General features: G+C 45.5%; 1 protein-coding gene across 1 annotated transcript; it reads right to left on the reverse strand.

Annotated features, from left to right (window-relative positions):
* Positions 1-1,591: 1,591 nt before the first annotated feature.
* On the reverse strand, positions 1,592-15,723 carry WDR74 (WD repeat domain 74). The gene is made up of 11 exons (XM_084823514.1): positions 15,628-15,723; positions 14,379-14,488; positions 13,440-13,561; positions 11,905-11,968; positions 10,395-10,538; positions 10,154-10,255; positions 6,742-6,842; positions 6,476-6,531; positions 5,475-5,617; positions 3,555-3,611; positions 1,592-2,341 (listed from the first exon to the last, which is right to left on the reverse strand). The coding sequence occupies exons 1-11, from the start codon at positions 15,686-15,688 to the stop codon at positions 2,144-2,146; spliced, it is 1,158 nt and encodes a 385-aa protein (XP_084679640.1). The 5' UTR covers positions 15,689-15,723; the 3' UTR covers positions 1,592-2,143.
* Positions 15,724-18,723: the final 3,000 nt, after the last annotated feature.

Genomic DNA, 18,723 nt, shown 5'->3' on the forward strand with positions numbered 1-18,723 from the left:
CACCTCGGAAGGATGGAGGGCTGAGTCGACCTGAGCCAGCTACCTCGGACCCAGCTTCCGCTGGGATCGAACTCAGGTCATGGGGAGAGTTTCGGTCATTTATGAACATTCTGTTGCCTCTCATTGGTCAATGAGCTGGCAGATAGTAGGTCATTGGTCAGAGGGTCCTGACAGAAATGGTATAAAAGGGGCAGTTCCAAACTGTCAGGTGTCACTTGGAGCAGTGTCAACTATGAAGACAGCAGCTGGAGAAGCAGCACCTAGGAAAGGGCAGATTGGCTGAAATCACTGAAGGCAGAAGCTGAGAGAGCAAGCCAAGAGAGGAAAACTCCAGAAGGAATTGTCCAGAGTAGCTTCTGGCCAGAGGTTCAACAGAAGGCACTCGGGTCTCAAGAAGCAGGAAGACTTCAGAGGCAGCAACTGTGACATCTTCTTGGCTGTGTCTTGGTCCTCCAGTAACTGATCAGAAGCTGAAGCAGGGCTGCCAGTGAGAGAGCATGTCTCAAGAAATGAAGGGTCTGTTGTGAGTGATTTTAGCCTGGCATCTTTTCAGCAAGTCCAGGACCAGAGTGGGAAATTCAAGTCTTGTCCTGTGTATCATTCTAGGTGAGCTAACACAGATGGAGTTAAGAAGCTGCCTTATAAAGTCAGACCAGCTTACTATTGATTACACCAGCAAAACGGGTGCTCTACCAGAGCTATGGTCCTTCCATCAGTTAAGGAAAGGGCAGCTGGCATATGAGTTTCATTTAGCAATGTGAACTCAGTTAATGCTGTAACAGGTAGCTTCCTTAGAAGTGACAGTACACAATTTATGGATAACATCTAATCTTATATAACATTAGCATACATTATAAGGTTTTAATGCTTTTTTTCCTTTTAAATTATCTGTAGGTTCAGCCCATGCCAAAGGCCTAATATGCCATTACTGTCATATTAATGGTGTATTAAGGGGAAGGTTTTCTTAGAGTTTTACAGCGGCAGCAAAATTTAAGGGATAAGGAGCTGAAGTGACTTTATGCCTGCTGAGGAAGGATTGGTAGTTAGATCCTTTGCAGATGGGAAATCTTGGTGGAATTTCAGAAACTCAGTCATCAGTTTCCCCCCATATGGTGATAGTGACAGGTTTATAAGTGACCAATTTTCCCCAAAGAGTAACTTCTCCATATAGTCTACATGCTAGCTCATATGGCTATTATAACTTTGTATCTTCCCTTCCTACTATTTAAACATTGCTTTGGGAGGATGTTGCAACAAAAACATTTTTAAAAATAAAAAATAGAGGTACCATTAGTACCATCCCAAAAATTGAGTTAAAATGTCATTCACACACTACAATAGGGCCTTCTTGGTGGTGGCCTACAGTTATGGCACTCTCTTCTGGTTGACTTATACTTGCCCCCTTCACTATAGGCCTTTAAGAGGGCTCTGGAAATTTATGTCTTGACTGCTAGCTTTCTACAAGAGTAGAAATGGTTTGTGTAATTCACAGCAGTTCTCATAGTAACTACATCTATCTGATATTCATAATATAGTGTCATGTATGTTGCTTTGTAATGGCTTGACCGTAAAAAGGAGTGCACAAATACTTAGGATAAATAAAACAAACTCCTCCTTAAGCTTTTTTTTAATTGAAAAGCAGCCTTTGTAAATAGCACAGGGGAGAGAGAGCATACTTCTCTTTCCTGCCAACTCCACCTCTTGCCCAATAAACAGCCAAAACAGCTGATGTATGGAACATATTGCACAAGAAGGCATGTTTAATCAAATTAACTGGACAGAACTGCACAGCAGCCAAAGGTGAGAACAGAGAAGGGAAATGAAGAATTTCACCTGTCTCACTCCCCCCTGCAAGAAAAAAAATGTTCTTATAAGATCCTGCAAATGCAGCTTCAAATTCCTGCCATTCCAGCTCCTCTACTCAAAGATGAGCTGGGATTGGTGTAGGAGTAAGGAACAACAAGAACAACCACCCCTCCCACACAGTAAAGTTTTCCTACAGAGTAGTAGAAGGCAGCTGGGAATCCTTTCTTGTCTCTTCTTCCTTGACCAACACAACAAGTGTCCAAGTCAGAGATCCAGGAACGTTTGTGCTTGCCTCTATTAAGAAGGCAGAGGTCATCTCCCCTCCCTAACCCCGATATCAAGACTCAGCTTTCTTCATTTTCTTCTGCTTTTTGAGGCCCTTTTCCTTTTGGAGCTCCTCACTCCACACATCAGAGGACAGCTGTGGTTCTGTTTTCCGCTTGGTGGCCACCACTTCCATGGAGTTCCAGATCTCATCGTCCTCTTCCTCCTTCATGTCACACTGGAGGTCAGTGGAAGGGTCGAGGTCCTCATCCTGGGGAGAGGAGACAAGCAGATCTAGGATGTATTTGCACTATAGCATGTTTTGGCTTTAGGTATAATAGTCATATCCACCTGGTCTATAGAGGAGAGACCATAAGCTCAGAGGTAGAGCACCTGCTTTGCACACAGAACGTCCCAGGTTCAATCCCTCACATCTCCAGCCAAACAATTAGGCATAATTAGAAAAGGAATTGAGAATTAAACTGCCAATATCATACAAATCTATGGTGCGATCACATTTAGAATACTGTGTGCAGTTCTGGTCACTGCACCTAAAAAAAAGGATAATGTAGAGTTGGAAAAAGTGCAGAAAAGGGAAACTAAAACAATCAAGGGGCTGGAGCAACTCCCCTATGAGGAAAGGTTACAACAGCTGGGATTATTTAGCTTGGGGCAAAAGGCGAGTAAGGGGAGACATGATAGAGGTGTACAAAATTATGCATGGTGTGGAGAAAGTGGAGAGGGAGACATTTTTCTCCCCCTCATAATACTAGAACCTGGGGTCATCAGATGAAGCTGATTGGTGGGAGATTCAGGACAGATAAAAGGAAGTCCTTCACACAGCACATAGTTAAATTATGGAATTTGCCACCACAGATGGCAACCAATTTGGATGGCTTTAAAAGGGGGTTAGACAAATTCCTGGAGGAAAAGGCTATCAATGGCTACTAGTCCTGATGGCTATCCGCTACCTCCAGTACCAGAGACAGTCTGTCTATGTACACCAGTTGCTAGGGAACATGGGTGGGAGGGTGGCGTTGAACTCATCTGCCTGTGGATTTCCCATGGGCAAGTGGTTGGCCACCATGAACACAGAATGCTGGACTAGATGGACCCTTGGTTTGATCCAGCATGGCTCTTATGTTCTTAAAAGCATCAGATGACAGGAAAACCCCATCACATACCGTGGAGAGTCAGTTTAGACAATACTGAGCTAAACAAACAGTCTGATATGGTACAGTATATAAGGCAGCTTTCTATAGCCTTGGGAAGCCCATGAACACTTAAAAAAACAGTAATACTATTTCTAGATTCTTTGCCCATCCCTGGCCTTAAAATTATGCAGGCAATAATGAACACACACACCTGTTACCTTAAATGCACAACAAAATTCCAAGTTGTTCACACATTCTGGAAATACAGCCTCATCACAAATAGGAACTATAAAAATACTTCCTCCCAAATCCCCATTACTTTCAACTCACCTCCCATTCCTCTCGGCTGGTCAGTAGCAAGCAGTTCAATCGGGATTTCAGATAAACCTGTAACCAATACAGGCATTTTTTTCCGTTAATGGGCTGGTACAGGACTAAAAAAATCCCACCCACACAGGGAGGAGGGAATATATAGACAGCCCCAAACCCAGTACTTCTGAAGTTCTTGTCTTAATAAAAATAAAGTTAATAATAAATTAAGGGTGTACTTTAGCTAACAGAATTATCTAGTACTCATGTAGAAAAATATTCAAGAATATTAAATTATTCACTGTTCCAAGGCATATAAAGCAAAACATGTCTAAATGGGACTGTGAGGAGCAAGTTATACAACTGCCAGAATCAAACAGTAATGTTTTGCTGGATGGTACCCATTTCCAGCAGCAGTGGGGAGTTGCATGTTTTAGTCTTCTCTCATGGAGAACTGGAATTGTCTTTTTCCTTTATCTTACGATGCTTAGCTTAACATTAGGCTCTTTGTAAATAGACTAGTAAATGGGGATTCTGAATTGCAAGCCTACAGCCACATTCCTGGCTGCTGCTAGTGAAGGACAGAACTCCCCATAGCCGAAAATCTCTCCGACGTGCAGCTTCATTTGCTCTGTTTGGAATGGTGGCCTCCATTTTGAGGTCATCCCCAGGTTTTGACTGTTAGACGCAAGAATATACCTTTATTAGAATTCTCCAGTAATCAAGGCATCTTGGACAACCTGTGTACAGCATTCTGGGTGGCTAAGTAATATCTTAACTGTTTTGCCACATCTATACACTCTCTGGGCATGGAAGTGCCTTAAATAATTTCCAGGTATAGTGACATCGGGTAACATAGTGAGTCACCTAATTTTTCTTTTGGCCTACATAGCACCACATTTCAGGGTTTAGGACCTGGGCAGCGTACCCTAACCATTTTGATACCCCATGGAATATGACAGGCCTAAGCAGCATTCCCTCTAATATCAAACTCAGGTGGTGAGTGCCAATAGAATTGTAGGCCAAATAGGGCTACTGAGAATCAAGAGGGAAGTAACGGCATACTTGTCAAGGTGGACACTGAACCCATAGAATCCCAGAGTAGTTCTGATTCTGAGGAAGAGGAGTCGCTCCTGGGAGAAGAGCACGCTCATCTTTCCCAGGGCCAACAGCTGACAGAGATTCTTCCCACCGGCATTCCTAGCTTAGATAACAGTCCTGGGAGTGACAGAGCGCAGGAAGCAGACTTGCTGGACGCGCGACGCCGACGCAGGGAGCAGCACCAAATGGAGGGCGCGGAAAGGAGGCGTAGTGCCCGGTTGGCGCGCAAACAACAGTTGCGCCCAGAGGATCCAAGGGAAAAGGGGAGGGACTCTCCCTAGCCCTTAGGTTCAGGGTCTGCCAGTGATTCCCTTTCTAACGGGGACCAGCTGTTCCAACTTAGGGCATAGGTACTCTGCTGCTCATATCTAGTTGCTAACAGTAGAGTTGTTAAGTTGTAAAAGAGGAATAAAGCTTTGAAAAGAATCCCTTTGTCTGTGTCTGGACTTGGCTACTGGATTAGACTGAGAGAGACCTCCAAGGAGCCCTTGACAATACTTGGGGCAACCCTGAGATGTGCATCAGTACAAAAAACACTTTAGAAACCCCCCTAAATCCCTCAAAAGAAAAACTACCCCACCCTGCTTGGAAGCCACAGAAAGCTGAGAACCAGCTGGAAAAGAAAAATGGAAAATGTGGGGTGGTGGGAAAGAGACAGGAGCTCCATTCGAACTCTTTATAGCTTATCATGTCCTAGAGGAAGGCATGGTGTGCTGGCTGGAACCCTGAACAGGAGCACTCTTGCAAGGAGTTGAGGATACAACACAACATGTTACAGATCCCACTTCCTTTATCTAAATGCAACCCTGCCACTATTTTAGTATTAGGGCTCCTTCTCACCTTATGCTCCAAGCGCTTGTGATGGAGGTTGTGCACACGAAGGAAGCGGTCCAGCCCACACGAGGCCACCAGAGGCAGCACTGGGTGGCACTGGATGGCACGGACGCTCCCAGCGAAACCCTTGAGGCACTTTACCAACCGCCCTGTCGCAGGGAGACACAATTACCAGGTTAACTAATTCAGACCCCCGAGAGTCTCAGCTTTCTATTATATATAAAGTTTCTACTCCTTATGGTTGTAAAGACAGGACTGAAGGTATGCCAACATAATGTCCTATGCTTTTTCAGTGCTTGTACAGAATTACCTTGGGATGTACATCTCACACCGCAATGTGGCCTGCCCAAAGAGGGAATAGGATCCTGAGGAGGTGGCGATTTCCCTGTTCACCAGGCAGGGCACACAGCTAAGTTAAATGCCCTCTAGCAGACAATTCTTATTAATCCACATGATTTAAATGAGTTTCCCCCCGTCCTTGCCTGATCGGATTTGGGAAAAGCCAGTGCTTTGTTCCAAAGGTGTTTCCTGGTGCATGGTTTTAAGAGGGGTCAGAGATGACCTTCTATTCCTCTTACAAAGGCCAGAGTTGGATGAAAATTTGAATCTATATCCCAGTCTTTTCACACGGCAGAAGGCAAGAGATCTGCATGCTAGACCATAGAGCAAATGGCTGGTGCTCAATTTTGTAGGGTGGGGGCATAGAATGTGGGCCCAAATTAGAAAGTTCTGAGAAACATTGGTAACGTACACCACTTGCTAGGGCTAAAGACAGCAAGGGGATGTATTTTGCCTAGCTGAATGCTGCTCTTTCCTGCCACCTGCTCTGAGAACCTCCCCGTTTGGTAAAGAAGCTGCCTCTCTAGCTACACATCTTGTCCTTGTGGCCTCCTTCTGCCTTTCTTCTTTAGTCCACCTTGATTCCTTACAGACCTCTGCAACTCCCCTTCCAGATTCACTTTAGATCCAAAACCCTTTTGCTCCTCCTCCAAACCCTCGATACTTACCTTGCCGTAGATCTATGACTGCCACATCCCCCCGCGAGCTGCCAACTACAACAGCACTACGAGGAAGACAGAAAAAGGAATTAGACATTTTTAAAGCATTTCCTGTTTTGCAACAGAACACTCTTCACACAGGCAGTGCCTTGCTCTGAGTACCCAAGAACACTGCCATTTAGGGTTCTATCCCACAGCAGAAAGATGGCCCTACTGAGTTTCAGGGCCAGTCATACACCCACATTCCCAAAAAGTCAAGTTTGGGATAGACGTACTTTGCATCAGGAGTCAGTGAGAGGGCAGTGAGCGGGTACTCGCCAAAGGTGGCCTCCAGCACAGGGCGGCGCTGTGGGGAGCTGGGGTCATACAGCCGGACCTGGAGGTAGAAGACCAAGAGGGTCAAGAGTGGAATTCAGCACTTGCAGACATGCTCCCAAATGCTATAACCATAGGAAATAAAGATCAAACCAGCATCACGTTCACAAACTGAGCTAATTTGTTGTGGTTGGAAATTTACCATATTTTGCACAATATAGAGTTTGTTAGGGAAAAGGCTGGGATTTACTGGGAATTGTATTTATTTAGATCATTTATACCCTGTGGAGAAAGTGGATAGGGAGACATTTTTCTCCCTCTCTCACAATACTAGAACCTAGGTTCATCCCATGAAGCTGAGTGGTGGGAGATTCAGGACAGATAAAAGTAAGTACTTCTTCACACAACGCATGAATGATGGAATTTGCTACCACAAGATGTAGTGATGGGCACCAATTTGGATGGCTTTAAAAGGGGATTGGATAAAATCATGGAGGATAAGTCTTATCAATGACTACTAGTCCTGATGGCTCTAAGCTACCTCCAGTATCGGAGGCATTATGCGTATGTACACCAGTTGCTGGGGAAGATGGGTGGGAGGATGCTGTTGCACCCATGCCCTGCTTGTGGATTTCCCATGGGCAGCCACTATGTGAACAGAATGCTGGACTAGATGGACCCTTGGTCTGATCCAGCATGGTCCTTATGTTCTTATGCCCTTCCATCTATTAAATCAGTACAATACAGAAATACAAGTGAACAGTAACATCACAAAAACAGCAAAACACCCCCCAAAGTGAGAAAAAGCGAAGGAGAAACTGTATCTTGTTGTTGTTGTTGTTGTTCAGTCGTTCAGTCGTGTCCGACTCTTCGTGACCCCATGGACCATAGCACGCCAGGCCTTCCTGTCCTGCGCTCTCTCCCGAAGTGTGCTCAAGTTCATATTCATTGCATCCGTGATGCTATCTAGCCATCTCATCCTCTGCCGTCCCCTTCTCCTTTTGCCTTCAGTCTTTCCCAGCATCAGGGTCTTTTCCAGGGAGTTTTCTCTTCGCATTAGGTGGCCAAAATATTGGAGCTTCAGCTTCATTATCTGTCCTTCCAATGAGCGGTCAGGGTTGATTTCCTTTAGGATAGACTGATTTGACCTCCTTGCAGTCCAGGGGACTCGTAAGAGTCTTCTCCAGCACCACAGTTCGAAAGCATCAATTCTTCGGCGCTCAGCCTTCCTTATAGTCCAGCTCTCACAGCCATACATTACTACTCGGAAAACCATAGCTTTGATTAGACGGACCTTTGTCAGCAAGGTGATGTCTCTGCTTCTTACTATGCTGTCTAGGTTTGCCATAGCTTTCCTCCCAAGGAGCAAGCGTCTTTTAATTTCATGGCTACAGTCACCGTCTGCGGTGATCTTGGAGCCCAAGAAAGTAAAATCTGTCACTGCTTCCATTTCTTCCCCTTCTATATGCCAGGAAGTGATGGGGCCAGATGCCATGATCTTAGTTTTTTTAATGTTGAGTTTCAAACCAGCTTTTGCACTCTCCTCTTTCACCCTCAACAAGAGGCTCTTGAGATCCTCTTCGCTTTCTGCCATTAGGGTGGTATCGTCTGCATATCGGAGGTTGTTGATAATTCTCCCAGCAATCTTAATTCCAACCTCTGATTCATCCAACCCGGCATTTCTCATGATGTACTCTGCATATAAGTTAAATAAGCAGGGTGACAATATGCAGCCTTGTCGTACTCCTTTCCCAATTTTGAACCAATCGGTTGTTCCATGTCTGGTTCTGACTGTTGCTTCTTGACCCTCGTACAGGTTTCTCAGGAGACAGGTAAGGTGGTCTGGTACTCCCATCACTTTCAGAATTTGCCACAGTTTGTTGTGATCCACACAATCAAAGGCTTTAGCGTAGTCAATGAAGCAGAAATAGACATTTTTCTGGAATTCTCTTGCTTTCTCCATGATGCAGCGAATGTTGGCGATTTGATCTCTAGTTCCTCTGCCTCTTCTAAACCCAGCTTGCACTTCCGGTAGTTCTCGGTTCACATACTGCTGAAGCCTAGCTTGTAGGATTTTGAGCATCACCTTGCTGGCATGTGAAATGAGCGCAATTGTGCGGTAGTTTGAACACTCTTTGGCGTTGCCCTTCTTTGGAATTGGAATGTAAACTGACCTTTTCCAGTCTTGTGGCCACTGTTGAGTGTTCCAGATTTGTTGGCATATTGAATGCAGCACTTTAACAGCATCATCTTTTAGGATTTTAAATAGCTCGGCTGGAATACTGTCATCTCCGCTAGCTTTGTTGTTACTAATGCTTCCTAAGGCCCACTTGACTTCACTCTCGAGGATGTCCGGCTCAAGTTCAGTGACCGCACTATCATGGCTATCAGGGACATTCAGATCTTTCCTGTATAGTTCTTCTGTGTATTCTTGCCACCTCTTCTTAATCTCATCTGCTTCTGTTAGGTCCCTGCCTTCTTTGTCCTTGATCATGCCCGTCTTTGCACAAAACGTTCCCTTGAGATCTCCAATTTTCTTGAAGAGATTTCTAGTCTTTCCCATTCTGTTGTTTTCCTCGATTTCTTTGCATTGTTCAGTTAAGAAGGCCTTCTTGTCTCTCCTTGCTATTCTCTGGAACTCTGCATTCAGTTGGGTATATCTTCCCCTTTCTCCCTTGCTTTTCGCTTCCCTTCTTTCGTGAGCTACTTGTAAAGCCTCATCAGACAGCCACTTGGCTTTCTTGCATTTCTTTTTCTTTGGGATGGATTGAGTTGCTGCCTCCTGAACAATGTTACGGACCTCCGTCCATAGTTCCTCAGGCTGTCCCCCAAAGCCTTCTGAAATAACAGAATCCTAACTTGTTGCCCGAACACAATTAATGAGGGAGAAAGATGATCCTCCCTAGGAAAGGAGTTCCACAATTGAGATGCCACCGCTGAGAAGACCCTGCCCTCTCTGTAGCCCCTCATGACATGTGACACAGAGCAGGGCCTCACAAAGTGATTTAGATGACTGAATAGGATCATATGGGAGAACATGGTCCTTGAGGTATCCTGGCCCCAGACCATTTAAGGCTTGAAAATGTCCAAACCAGAGCCAAGCCCTGAAATCTACTGGGAACCCAGTGTAGTTAATGTAAAGTTAGATTTATATGCCCCAAGGCAGATGCGATAGTTAACACTCTTGCCACTTCATTTTAGAACAGCTGTCATTTCCAAACCCCCTTCAAAAGCAGCCCCACATAAAGTGCATTAGAGTCATCTGGTCTGGATATGACCAGGGTAGGAATGATGGTAGCCAAATATAAACTGCTTCAAGGAAGGGGCAACTTAAGTGCTTTCCTCAGCCCACATCTCTTCCCCTGCACTTACCTGGTGGTGTCCAGTACAGGTAACAATTTTCTCCGATCCAGGCAAGAACTGCATGTCCCGCTCCCAGACAGGTACCCTCAGGTCAAGCCAATCATTCCGTACCTGTGACAGAAGAACAAGGGGAGGTGTGAATGCAGGGAAGGTGACTTTCTGCCAGAAATTATACCTAAAAATCTCCACAGATACTACATTTATGTACAAAACCAGGAGCCCAGGCTATCAGAGAGTACAGTACACTCACGTTTTTGGCTCGGAAAATAGGCTCCTGCGGTTGGTGTAGGTCCCACACCTTGAGGCAGTTCTCCTTGCCACCTGTGGCCATGTGGTGAAGCTGCTTAGGGTTCTGGCGCATGCGGCACACGCCAGGGCCCACTTGGATCTCCACCTGTGACACAGGAGATATTTGTAATGGTGGAGGTGTACAAAATGCATGCTCTGGTGGACAGATTGTCTAACATAAGGACCTGCATGGCTCGGATTCAAATCCTCAGCTAGACAACTATATCTACCCTGGGCGCCAACAACTCTCATTCTCAATCCCTCGCCAATATACACCAACAAGAAAAATCCATCCTTGGTGCAAGGATGATGAATATCAAGCAACATTTTTATAAAGTACTATTTAAAAAAAAGAACAAAAAAGATGGTTAACAGCAGGGCTGTGCAAAAGCTGTAATTCTGCAGGACCACAATGAAAGTCACAGGAATTAATTTCTTGAAAATCATCAATGAAGAAAAACAACCAAGTTTCTAGCTATTAAGACTGACAAAATGGGTTTCAGTCCACAAAAGTGTCTACGACAATAGATCTTTTTAGCCTTTAAAGTGCCACAAGGTGTTACGGAGTTTGCTGAAACAGACTAATGGCAAAATCTTATGTTTAGACAGAAGGAAGTCTAAATGCTGGCAGTGCTGGGAGTTGTAATCCAGCACATCTGATGGGCACCAGGTTGGGGAAGGCAGTCTTAGTGCGACATCTGATCCCAGGATTATGATTTACTGCACCCAAACAAGCCAGAATCATAAACCCACTTTAAACCAAGGTTTTTGGTTTCTGAATCTTGGCTTGTTCAGGCATAATAACCATAATCCTGGGTTCAGACATCATGCTAAGGTATCCATGCTTAGTTTGCTTACCTGTTCACACCAGTGGGTGTGCAGCTAATCCAGATTATGGTTTAATAACCCAGGATAACTGGCTTAAAAGGGCCATGCAAACATGCCACAGAGTTGGAAGGGACCGCAAAGGCCATCTAATCCAACCTCCTCCCGCTGCAGGAAATCATCTACTATAGTACCCCGACAAGTCACTCGGAGCCAGGTTCGGAATGTGGCATGATCACACACTTGCTGAGACCCATAAATTGTACTCGCAGTGCCCTTACCATAATATTTGTCATAGTAATATATGTGCTCTCCTTTTGGGGTGTGTGGAATAACACAGCAGTAGACAGGAATTAGGGGTTCCACACGCATCTTGACATATAGTTCCCACAAGCCCAGAAATATTATCCTGAAAGTTGTCATTACTTGGCTCATTACACCATTGGCTCATTTCACTGTTCCCCATCAACTACTGTGTTCTCATCTCTACAGAGATGCCTACTCAGAGAAGGATTACCAGAGGAGTGTTCAAACACTATTCTCCTTCCACAGGAGATGAAAGCCTCCTACCCTTCCCTCCCTGTAACCCACTTTGGCTCTTCTTGTGTATGATGTGGGAGGTGGGGGGACTGTAAGAAGAGGCTCACGTTTTCTGAGGAGGCATCCCGCCAGACCTTCAGCAAGCCAGACTCGACACAGGTGATGAGGGAGCTGCAGGGAATGGTCAAACAATGAAGAGGGGAGAAAGAGTGAAATTAACTGGAGGTGTAAATGCTGAGGATCTTCAGTGGCAACCCTTTCCAAATAAGGAAAAAGCCTTTGGAGGGCTTACCTCCATACTCAATGGTAGAGCTCATGCTTTGTATGCCAAAGATCTCAGGTTCAATGTCTGGCATCTCCACTTTAAAAGGATCAGGTAGCAGGAAATGGGAAAGACCCTGGAGAGGTGCCACCAGTCAGAGCAGACAATACTGGGCTAAATGGACAATTAGACCTGGTATAAGGCAGCTCCTTTGTTGCTATAACACTAAGCAGTCGTCTACGGCAGCATCTATTAAAGGGCAGCATTTTTGCTGCAGCAGAAACAGACAGAAATACACGTGCCTCTCCCAGCCTGCTTTGGTGTGCTTATTGAAAGTGAGAAGGCCTGAATCTAGGGGAAGGGTGGGGTGGAGAAAAAGGAAAAAAGACCAGAAACACCCAAGACCTCAGTGGCACAAAAACAGTAAGGATGACGGGAAGGTGAGCATAGTTCACCAAGAAGCATGAAGGCAACTGTCAGGGGCAGAATGCTGGATCTTTGGGTGAGATCCAGAAAGATAATTCTTACGTTGGCCATGTCCACATGCAAGAATAAGTCAAAGATTCTGGCTTCAGAAGCCAGGACATGCATGAGCAGCACACACCATCATGGAGCCCCTTACCTGCTGCTTTGCTCCTCCCTTTGCATGAACGGCAAAAGAAACCACGCATCAGCACTCAACCATAGCTTTCTGTGATGTGCGAACCCAGAACTATGATGAAGTGCTTGCAAACAAGCCAGATTTTCAACCCTGATTTAAGCTGGTTTCTGATCCTGCCTTATTTTGCAAACACTTCACAGTAGATCTCAGTTCACACATCACAGGAAGCTACGCTTGAGTGCTGAATCCTGGCATGTTTTGCTGCTCGCATAAAGGAAAGAGCAAAGCCTGGTGCAGGCTGCTTGCATACATCCTGGCTTATTGTGTTATCTGTGAACCAGGTCATAATCTCCAACACATTTTCAAGTGGAGGTAATGCACACATTTCAGCTGCAAGACACCATGATGCACGTGAATATGTGCATAACCTCTGAGAATACAAATGTTCACAACTTGGGTGCCTCTCTAGTCCTCATGGCTCAAGAGAGAGAACATTTTAGGAGGAATGGATAAGGACAGGCCAACATGGTTTAAGGTTTCAGGATCTTGATTAGGGATGGGGAGCAGAAAACACACATTTCAATATTTCCCTGAGGCCACCAAAACATCTTAGGACCGCCTCTGCAGAATGCACAGCGTCAGATCAAGCGATAAGGAGACAGCAATGTGGGGAATTTGATGTTAGAAGTTAAGAGATGTCTGGCTCCACAGTCTCAGGAAGTCTGTCCTTTTCTGAGGGCAGATGATGGCCAAGGAAGACGGAAGGTATTAGTCCTTACCTATCAAGCCAAGCCAAGCCACAGAAGGGTCCCTCTCCTCCTACACAGTCTCGGGTATCAGTGAACTTGCCCTTCTCAGTACTAAACAATCTGACCGATCCATCAAGGCATCCCACAAAGATCTGCAGAGAAACAAAAGGATACAGAGAAAGAAAACATGAACTATTAGGAATCACTTACACATCCTTGGCTACTCTCTTTTAGGGAAGGGCCATGGCTCAGTGGTAGAACTCATGCAAAAGATCACAGGTACAATCCCTGTCATCTCCAGTTAAAGTGACATCAAGTATGGGGGCTAGAAAGACCTGTACCTGAAACCTTGGAGAGCCGCTGCTGGGCACAGCAGACAATACTGGGATAAATTGGTCTGACTCAGTAAAGGCAGCTCTACATGTTCAAGCCCTTGTCAATGATCTCAGTGCCTTTGTGCTCATTGGCCATGAGCAATCAGCCAATGGTGGGAGCAGGTTTACCCCTTGGGGAAGGACTATATCTCAGTGACAGCACACATGCTTTGCATGTGCTTTGCATGCAGGGAGTTCCAGGTTCAAATTCTGGCATCTCCAATAGGGCCGAGGAAATTTCCTGTCCAGAATCCTGGAGGCCTGCTGTCAGTCAGCTAGATGGAACAATGATCTGACTTGTTCTAAGGCAGCATTTTATGTTCTACCTCCCTCAGGGATTACAGTTTAAATTGCATAACAAGCAAAATCTGACCGCACATCCCTGCAGCCTACAAAAGTCATTGCTGGTTTCTAAGCCTTCTTGTCATTTTGGTGACATGCTTATGGTCTGTGCGTTTAAGGCAGGAATCTTTCCCTTCCCTGCCTCACAACTTCCATGATCATATATTCTCTTCCCACTTCAAGTTTTCTTTCACCAGCATCACCCCCAACCCCAAACCCTCCCAGCTCCCTTAGGAGAGGGTGATCCCATCACCTCAGACTCATACGGATCTGCCCAACACATGGCCGTGACAGCATCATGGCGACTGAGCACCACATCCCCCAACTTATAGTTTGTGGCCTGTTTCTTCTGCAAGTTTATTCCTAAAAGGAGAAAAGGGAAAGAAAGGGATATCAAAACAGGCTGATGGCTAACCTTCTCTGCACAATTCACCATCACCAAGGGGAAGCTGGGGGGCTGATGGACCCTACCTGCCCCTCACAACTTTCTAGCTTCCTCCCCTATAAGTTTATAATGTAGATAACGTGCTGGAATTTCAGGGACCACACTACGCCACCTTGTGTTCTCACACAGCTTTTATTCAAGGAAACAGGGCCACACGTTGCAGCAGATCATTACACCAAAGGACCCCACCTATAACTGTGGCCCTTAACCTGGGCTTGATCTACAGGAATTACAAGTGACCTTTGCAACAGCCTACTAGCTACAGATCAGTTCAAGACTCTGTTAAAGGCACACCTACAGCATACAGCTGAAAAGCTGGCAACCCACCATGAGTGCCACTTTTCTTGGTAGAAAGGCAAGGTGCAAATCAAATCAATAAATAAACCTATAGGCACCTATAAAGCCTTTTGCCCAATCTCTCCCCCCACATAAACCTCCCTTCATAACATTTCCTTTTGCATTTCTGCCCCAACACTTAATGTCCCCAGGACCCCTGTCTCCTTCTCATCTAATAAAGAGCATATCAAGAGCTCTGCTGGACCAGGCTGGAGTCCCACCATTCCGTTCTCAAGAGCAGCCCCAAGAACCTTCTGGGCATAGCAGGGAATGTAGGCAACCACCCTCCCCTGTTGCTTGTCCCCAGCATCTGATATTCAAAGGTACTTTGCTTCTAGAGCTGGAGGTTCCATTTAACCATCATAGCCAATACCCATTGCTATGCCTATTTTAATCCATTAATTTGTTAATCTCCGCCCTTTTATTACTCCTCGAGTGCGTCTTTTCCTACATACCTCCGATTCTCTTCCCTCCTTGTTCATCCACTCCCACCCACAATTCTTCCTCCCTCTCTCCCTTTCCTCGATCCATGCCTCAAACAAGAAAGCCACTCTATACATGCTCAGAGGCATGCAGCCCAAGGAACCAAAATTCGTTTGGAGCGGGCGGGAGTGAGCAACCCCACCCCCTTTCCTCCTCACTTATTTCTTCCTACCCAGAAATCCCTAACTATCCCCCTTGCCACCGGCCCACCCCAAAACAAGACGATTCCCTCTTTTACCTTTTAGGATACCCGTTTCGGACCCGACCCACACGTGGTTGCCCCGCGCAGGAGACGCCATTTCTGCTTTCTCTCCGCCTTTAAATCGCCCTCAGTGGTCCAATCCTGAAATTATTTTGACCCGGACGCTTTAGAATGAGACACCGGAACGCGGCCGCGGCACCGATTGGCCAGCGCAGGCTTCCTCAGTGTTACACTCGTATCCTTCCCACTAGAATTTCTTTCCCCTTTCCAGGTGGCCCCCCTAATTTTGTGAGGTGGAGAGCGGAATTTGAGCTCGAGGGTCTTTCAGAGAACTTCCTGCCTTGTTCCCCGAGCTACTACCTCAGCTAGAGTAGGAAGGAGAATTTTCTACTACCTCAGCTAGAGTAGGAAGGAGACGTTTAGAAGCTTGTGTGCCTTGAAACCTAGTGCAACTATTAGATGGACAGCTGACCTGGAAGCCACCATTGGCTTTAAAAGAGGAGGTAGGATCAGCCTGGTGGAACTGTTGCAAGGAATCACAAATCCCTCCGCAAATTTGCTTGGTAGTTAACCTCGTTGGCAACTCTGATCCTAAGACATGTCCTGCTCAGAAGTATCTCCCATTGCACCCATTCAGTTCAATGGGACTTACTACCTGGTACGTTCTATTGATTCATTTAAAGCATTTTTATCCTGCTTTTCAGCAAAAAAAAAAAAGGTTCCCAAAACAGCGTACTCAGGATCAATTAAAAAAACAGTCCCTGCCACAGGCTTACAATCTAAAAAGACATGACATGAAAGTAAAAAGGGATGGCGAGGGAAGAGGAGAAAAGCAAGTAGCCTTTCAGCTGGGATGGTAAAATGGCCCTACTTACCTTCTCATCTCCCTCTGCTGCAGCCTGCTGAAATGTAAGCCTAAGGCTGCAATCCCAAACATACTTACCTGGGAGTCAGTCCCACTGAACTCAATGGGAGATACTTTTGTGGAGCCATGCATCGGATTGTGTTATCAATGGCTACTAGTCACAGTGGCTTTATATTACCTTCAGCATCAGAGGCAGTATGTGTCTGAATACCAGTGGCTGAGGAGGAAGGTGCTATTGTGCTCATGTCCTGCTTGTATCTGGTTGACCACTATGAGAACATAATGCTGGACTAGTTAGGCCTTTGGTTTGAACCAGTGTGGCTCTTCTTGTGTTGTTATGTTCTTAGCAGTGTTGAATCCAATTCCAGTAATCATACCTCTGTCACCTAATAACAAAGGGGAAGCCCTGGAGTGTGTTATTCTCAACTGATGATACTGTTCTTTAACAACAGCCTTTATTGTCTGGTATCTCTTATTAAAAGGATCATTCATGTAGCAGCCAATGGGAAAAGCCTCTCTCTGCCTGAGACCCTGGAGAGAGCCACTGTCCATCAGAACACAAAACACAGGGCTAGATAAACCAACGGTCTGACCTAGTCTAAGGCAGCTTCCTATGTTCCTGCAGCAAACATCTGATAAAACAAAGCACACCACCGTATAAAGGGGCCTGAGAACTGTGCTTCTGGCATTAAGGACACCCACATTTTTGTAGGCAGAGGTTCAAAATTCTGCAACCAATACTGTTCATACAGATTAAGGTAATATTGAAGTCAGGCTGGTTTTAGGGTTGCCACTTTTTTGTGAGGGTTTTTTTCTGTGCTTATAAAGATAGCTATCTGTCATGCAGAAATTAAGCAGGTTAAGCTTTCCTCATCACTTTATCTCCAGGCCAAGGACAACAATCAGGAGGAAACCCCCAACCAAAATCAGCCTCTGTGTTGCAGTTTCTGATGCCTAGTTCCCTTCCCCTATGTCATCCCAACAGTGGGTGAGTTTTCACCTCATCCCATCACACAATAGATAGGCTGTCTCAGGGAATGTTGGATGTCATAAGTAAGGCAGAGGAATGAACGTTGACACTTACTGGAGGCTACTATGCAGATATGAAGACAGAGTGGGACCCTTCTCCAAGTCCTTGTACATCAGTGTGGCAAAAAGTCCATCCCCCCAGCCTTTGATGTCCACAGTATCCAGTATCCTCCCCGCCTCAGCTTTTCCCAACCAGGTGCCTTCCAGATGCTTTGGACTCCAGCCCCCATCAGCCCCAGCCAGCATGCCTAAAAGTCAGGAATGCTGAGAGTTGTAATCCAAAATATCTGGAGGACGGCAGATATTTGATGTGGAGCAATATATAAATATTGTAAATAAATAACTCTTTACACCCCATAAAAAGATACCACGTTTGCCAGCTAAGGGATGTCATGATGACAGCACCTGACTTAACAGCAACCCTACTTGGATAAGGTGGCCAGCTGTTCTTACTTTTCCTGGAAATATCCAGAATCTGCTGTCCTGTCCTGAATGAAGAATCTTCCCTTTCAGGAACAGAGAGAGAGATCCTAATTTGTAAGACATATACAGCAGAGGAACAGGTGGCCCCTTCCCTCCCCCCAATCGTTTGGTGGTTCTCTGGCTTTTGTGCATTTTTCTTTCATTCTAAAAGGTTGAAATGCCTCTCCTAAGGCTTAGTTGCTGGCAGGAAGAGCTTTAAACTAAAAGCTTTAAACTAAAACCCCCCACTATCGGAGTGCAGCCCCTGGGAGCTTCTCTGAAATGGAATTCAGCTCTCAGGATGAAAGGGATTCAACACCCTGATTTAAAGACGATATATGTGATTTAACTATTGCACACATAGCAACAAAGCTACTGCTGTTGAATTTCTGCCTGTTGTGCAACTATTAGAAGCAGATAGCTTCTGACAAGAAAAACAATGATCGTCCCAAGCCAAAGGCTTTTCCAGGTGCCTACCCAATGCATACCCCAACTGAAGAGATCAATAATGTAATGACATGTAATTCGAATAGTTTGACCAGCAACTCACCTGCTAACTTTTTAAACTATTAATATTGTTATCGTGATCAGTGTTTTTAGCACACTCTTCCGCCAAGCAGCTCAGGGTTGCTTACATTGTCATCCGTCCCCCCGTCCCCCAATTTTATCCTCGCAACAGTCCTTTTGGGGTTTTTTCTTCTTGATTAAGATTACCCTGTTTTGCTGTGGGTTATTCAGAACCTCTGGCTTAAACTCACTAAGCATACCTCTGCTGG

The sequence above is a fragment of the Heloderma suspectum genome, chromosome 17 (assembly GCF_057233095.1).
Source record: "Heloderma suspectum isolate Gila_16-S chromosome 17, 16-S_ref, whole genome shotgun sequence".
NCBI classification, from domain to species: Eukaryota; Metazoa; Chordata; class Lepidosauria; order Squamata; family Helodermatidae; genus Heloderma; species Heloderma suspectum.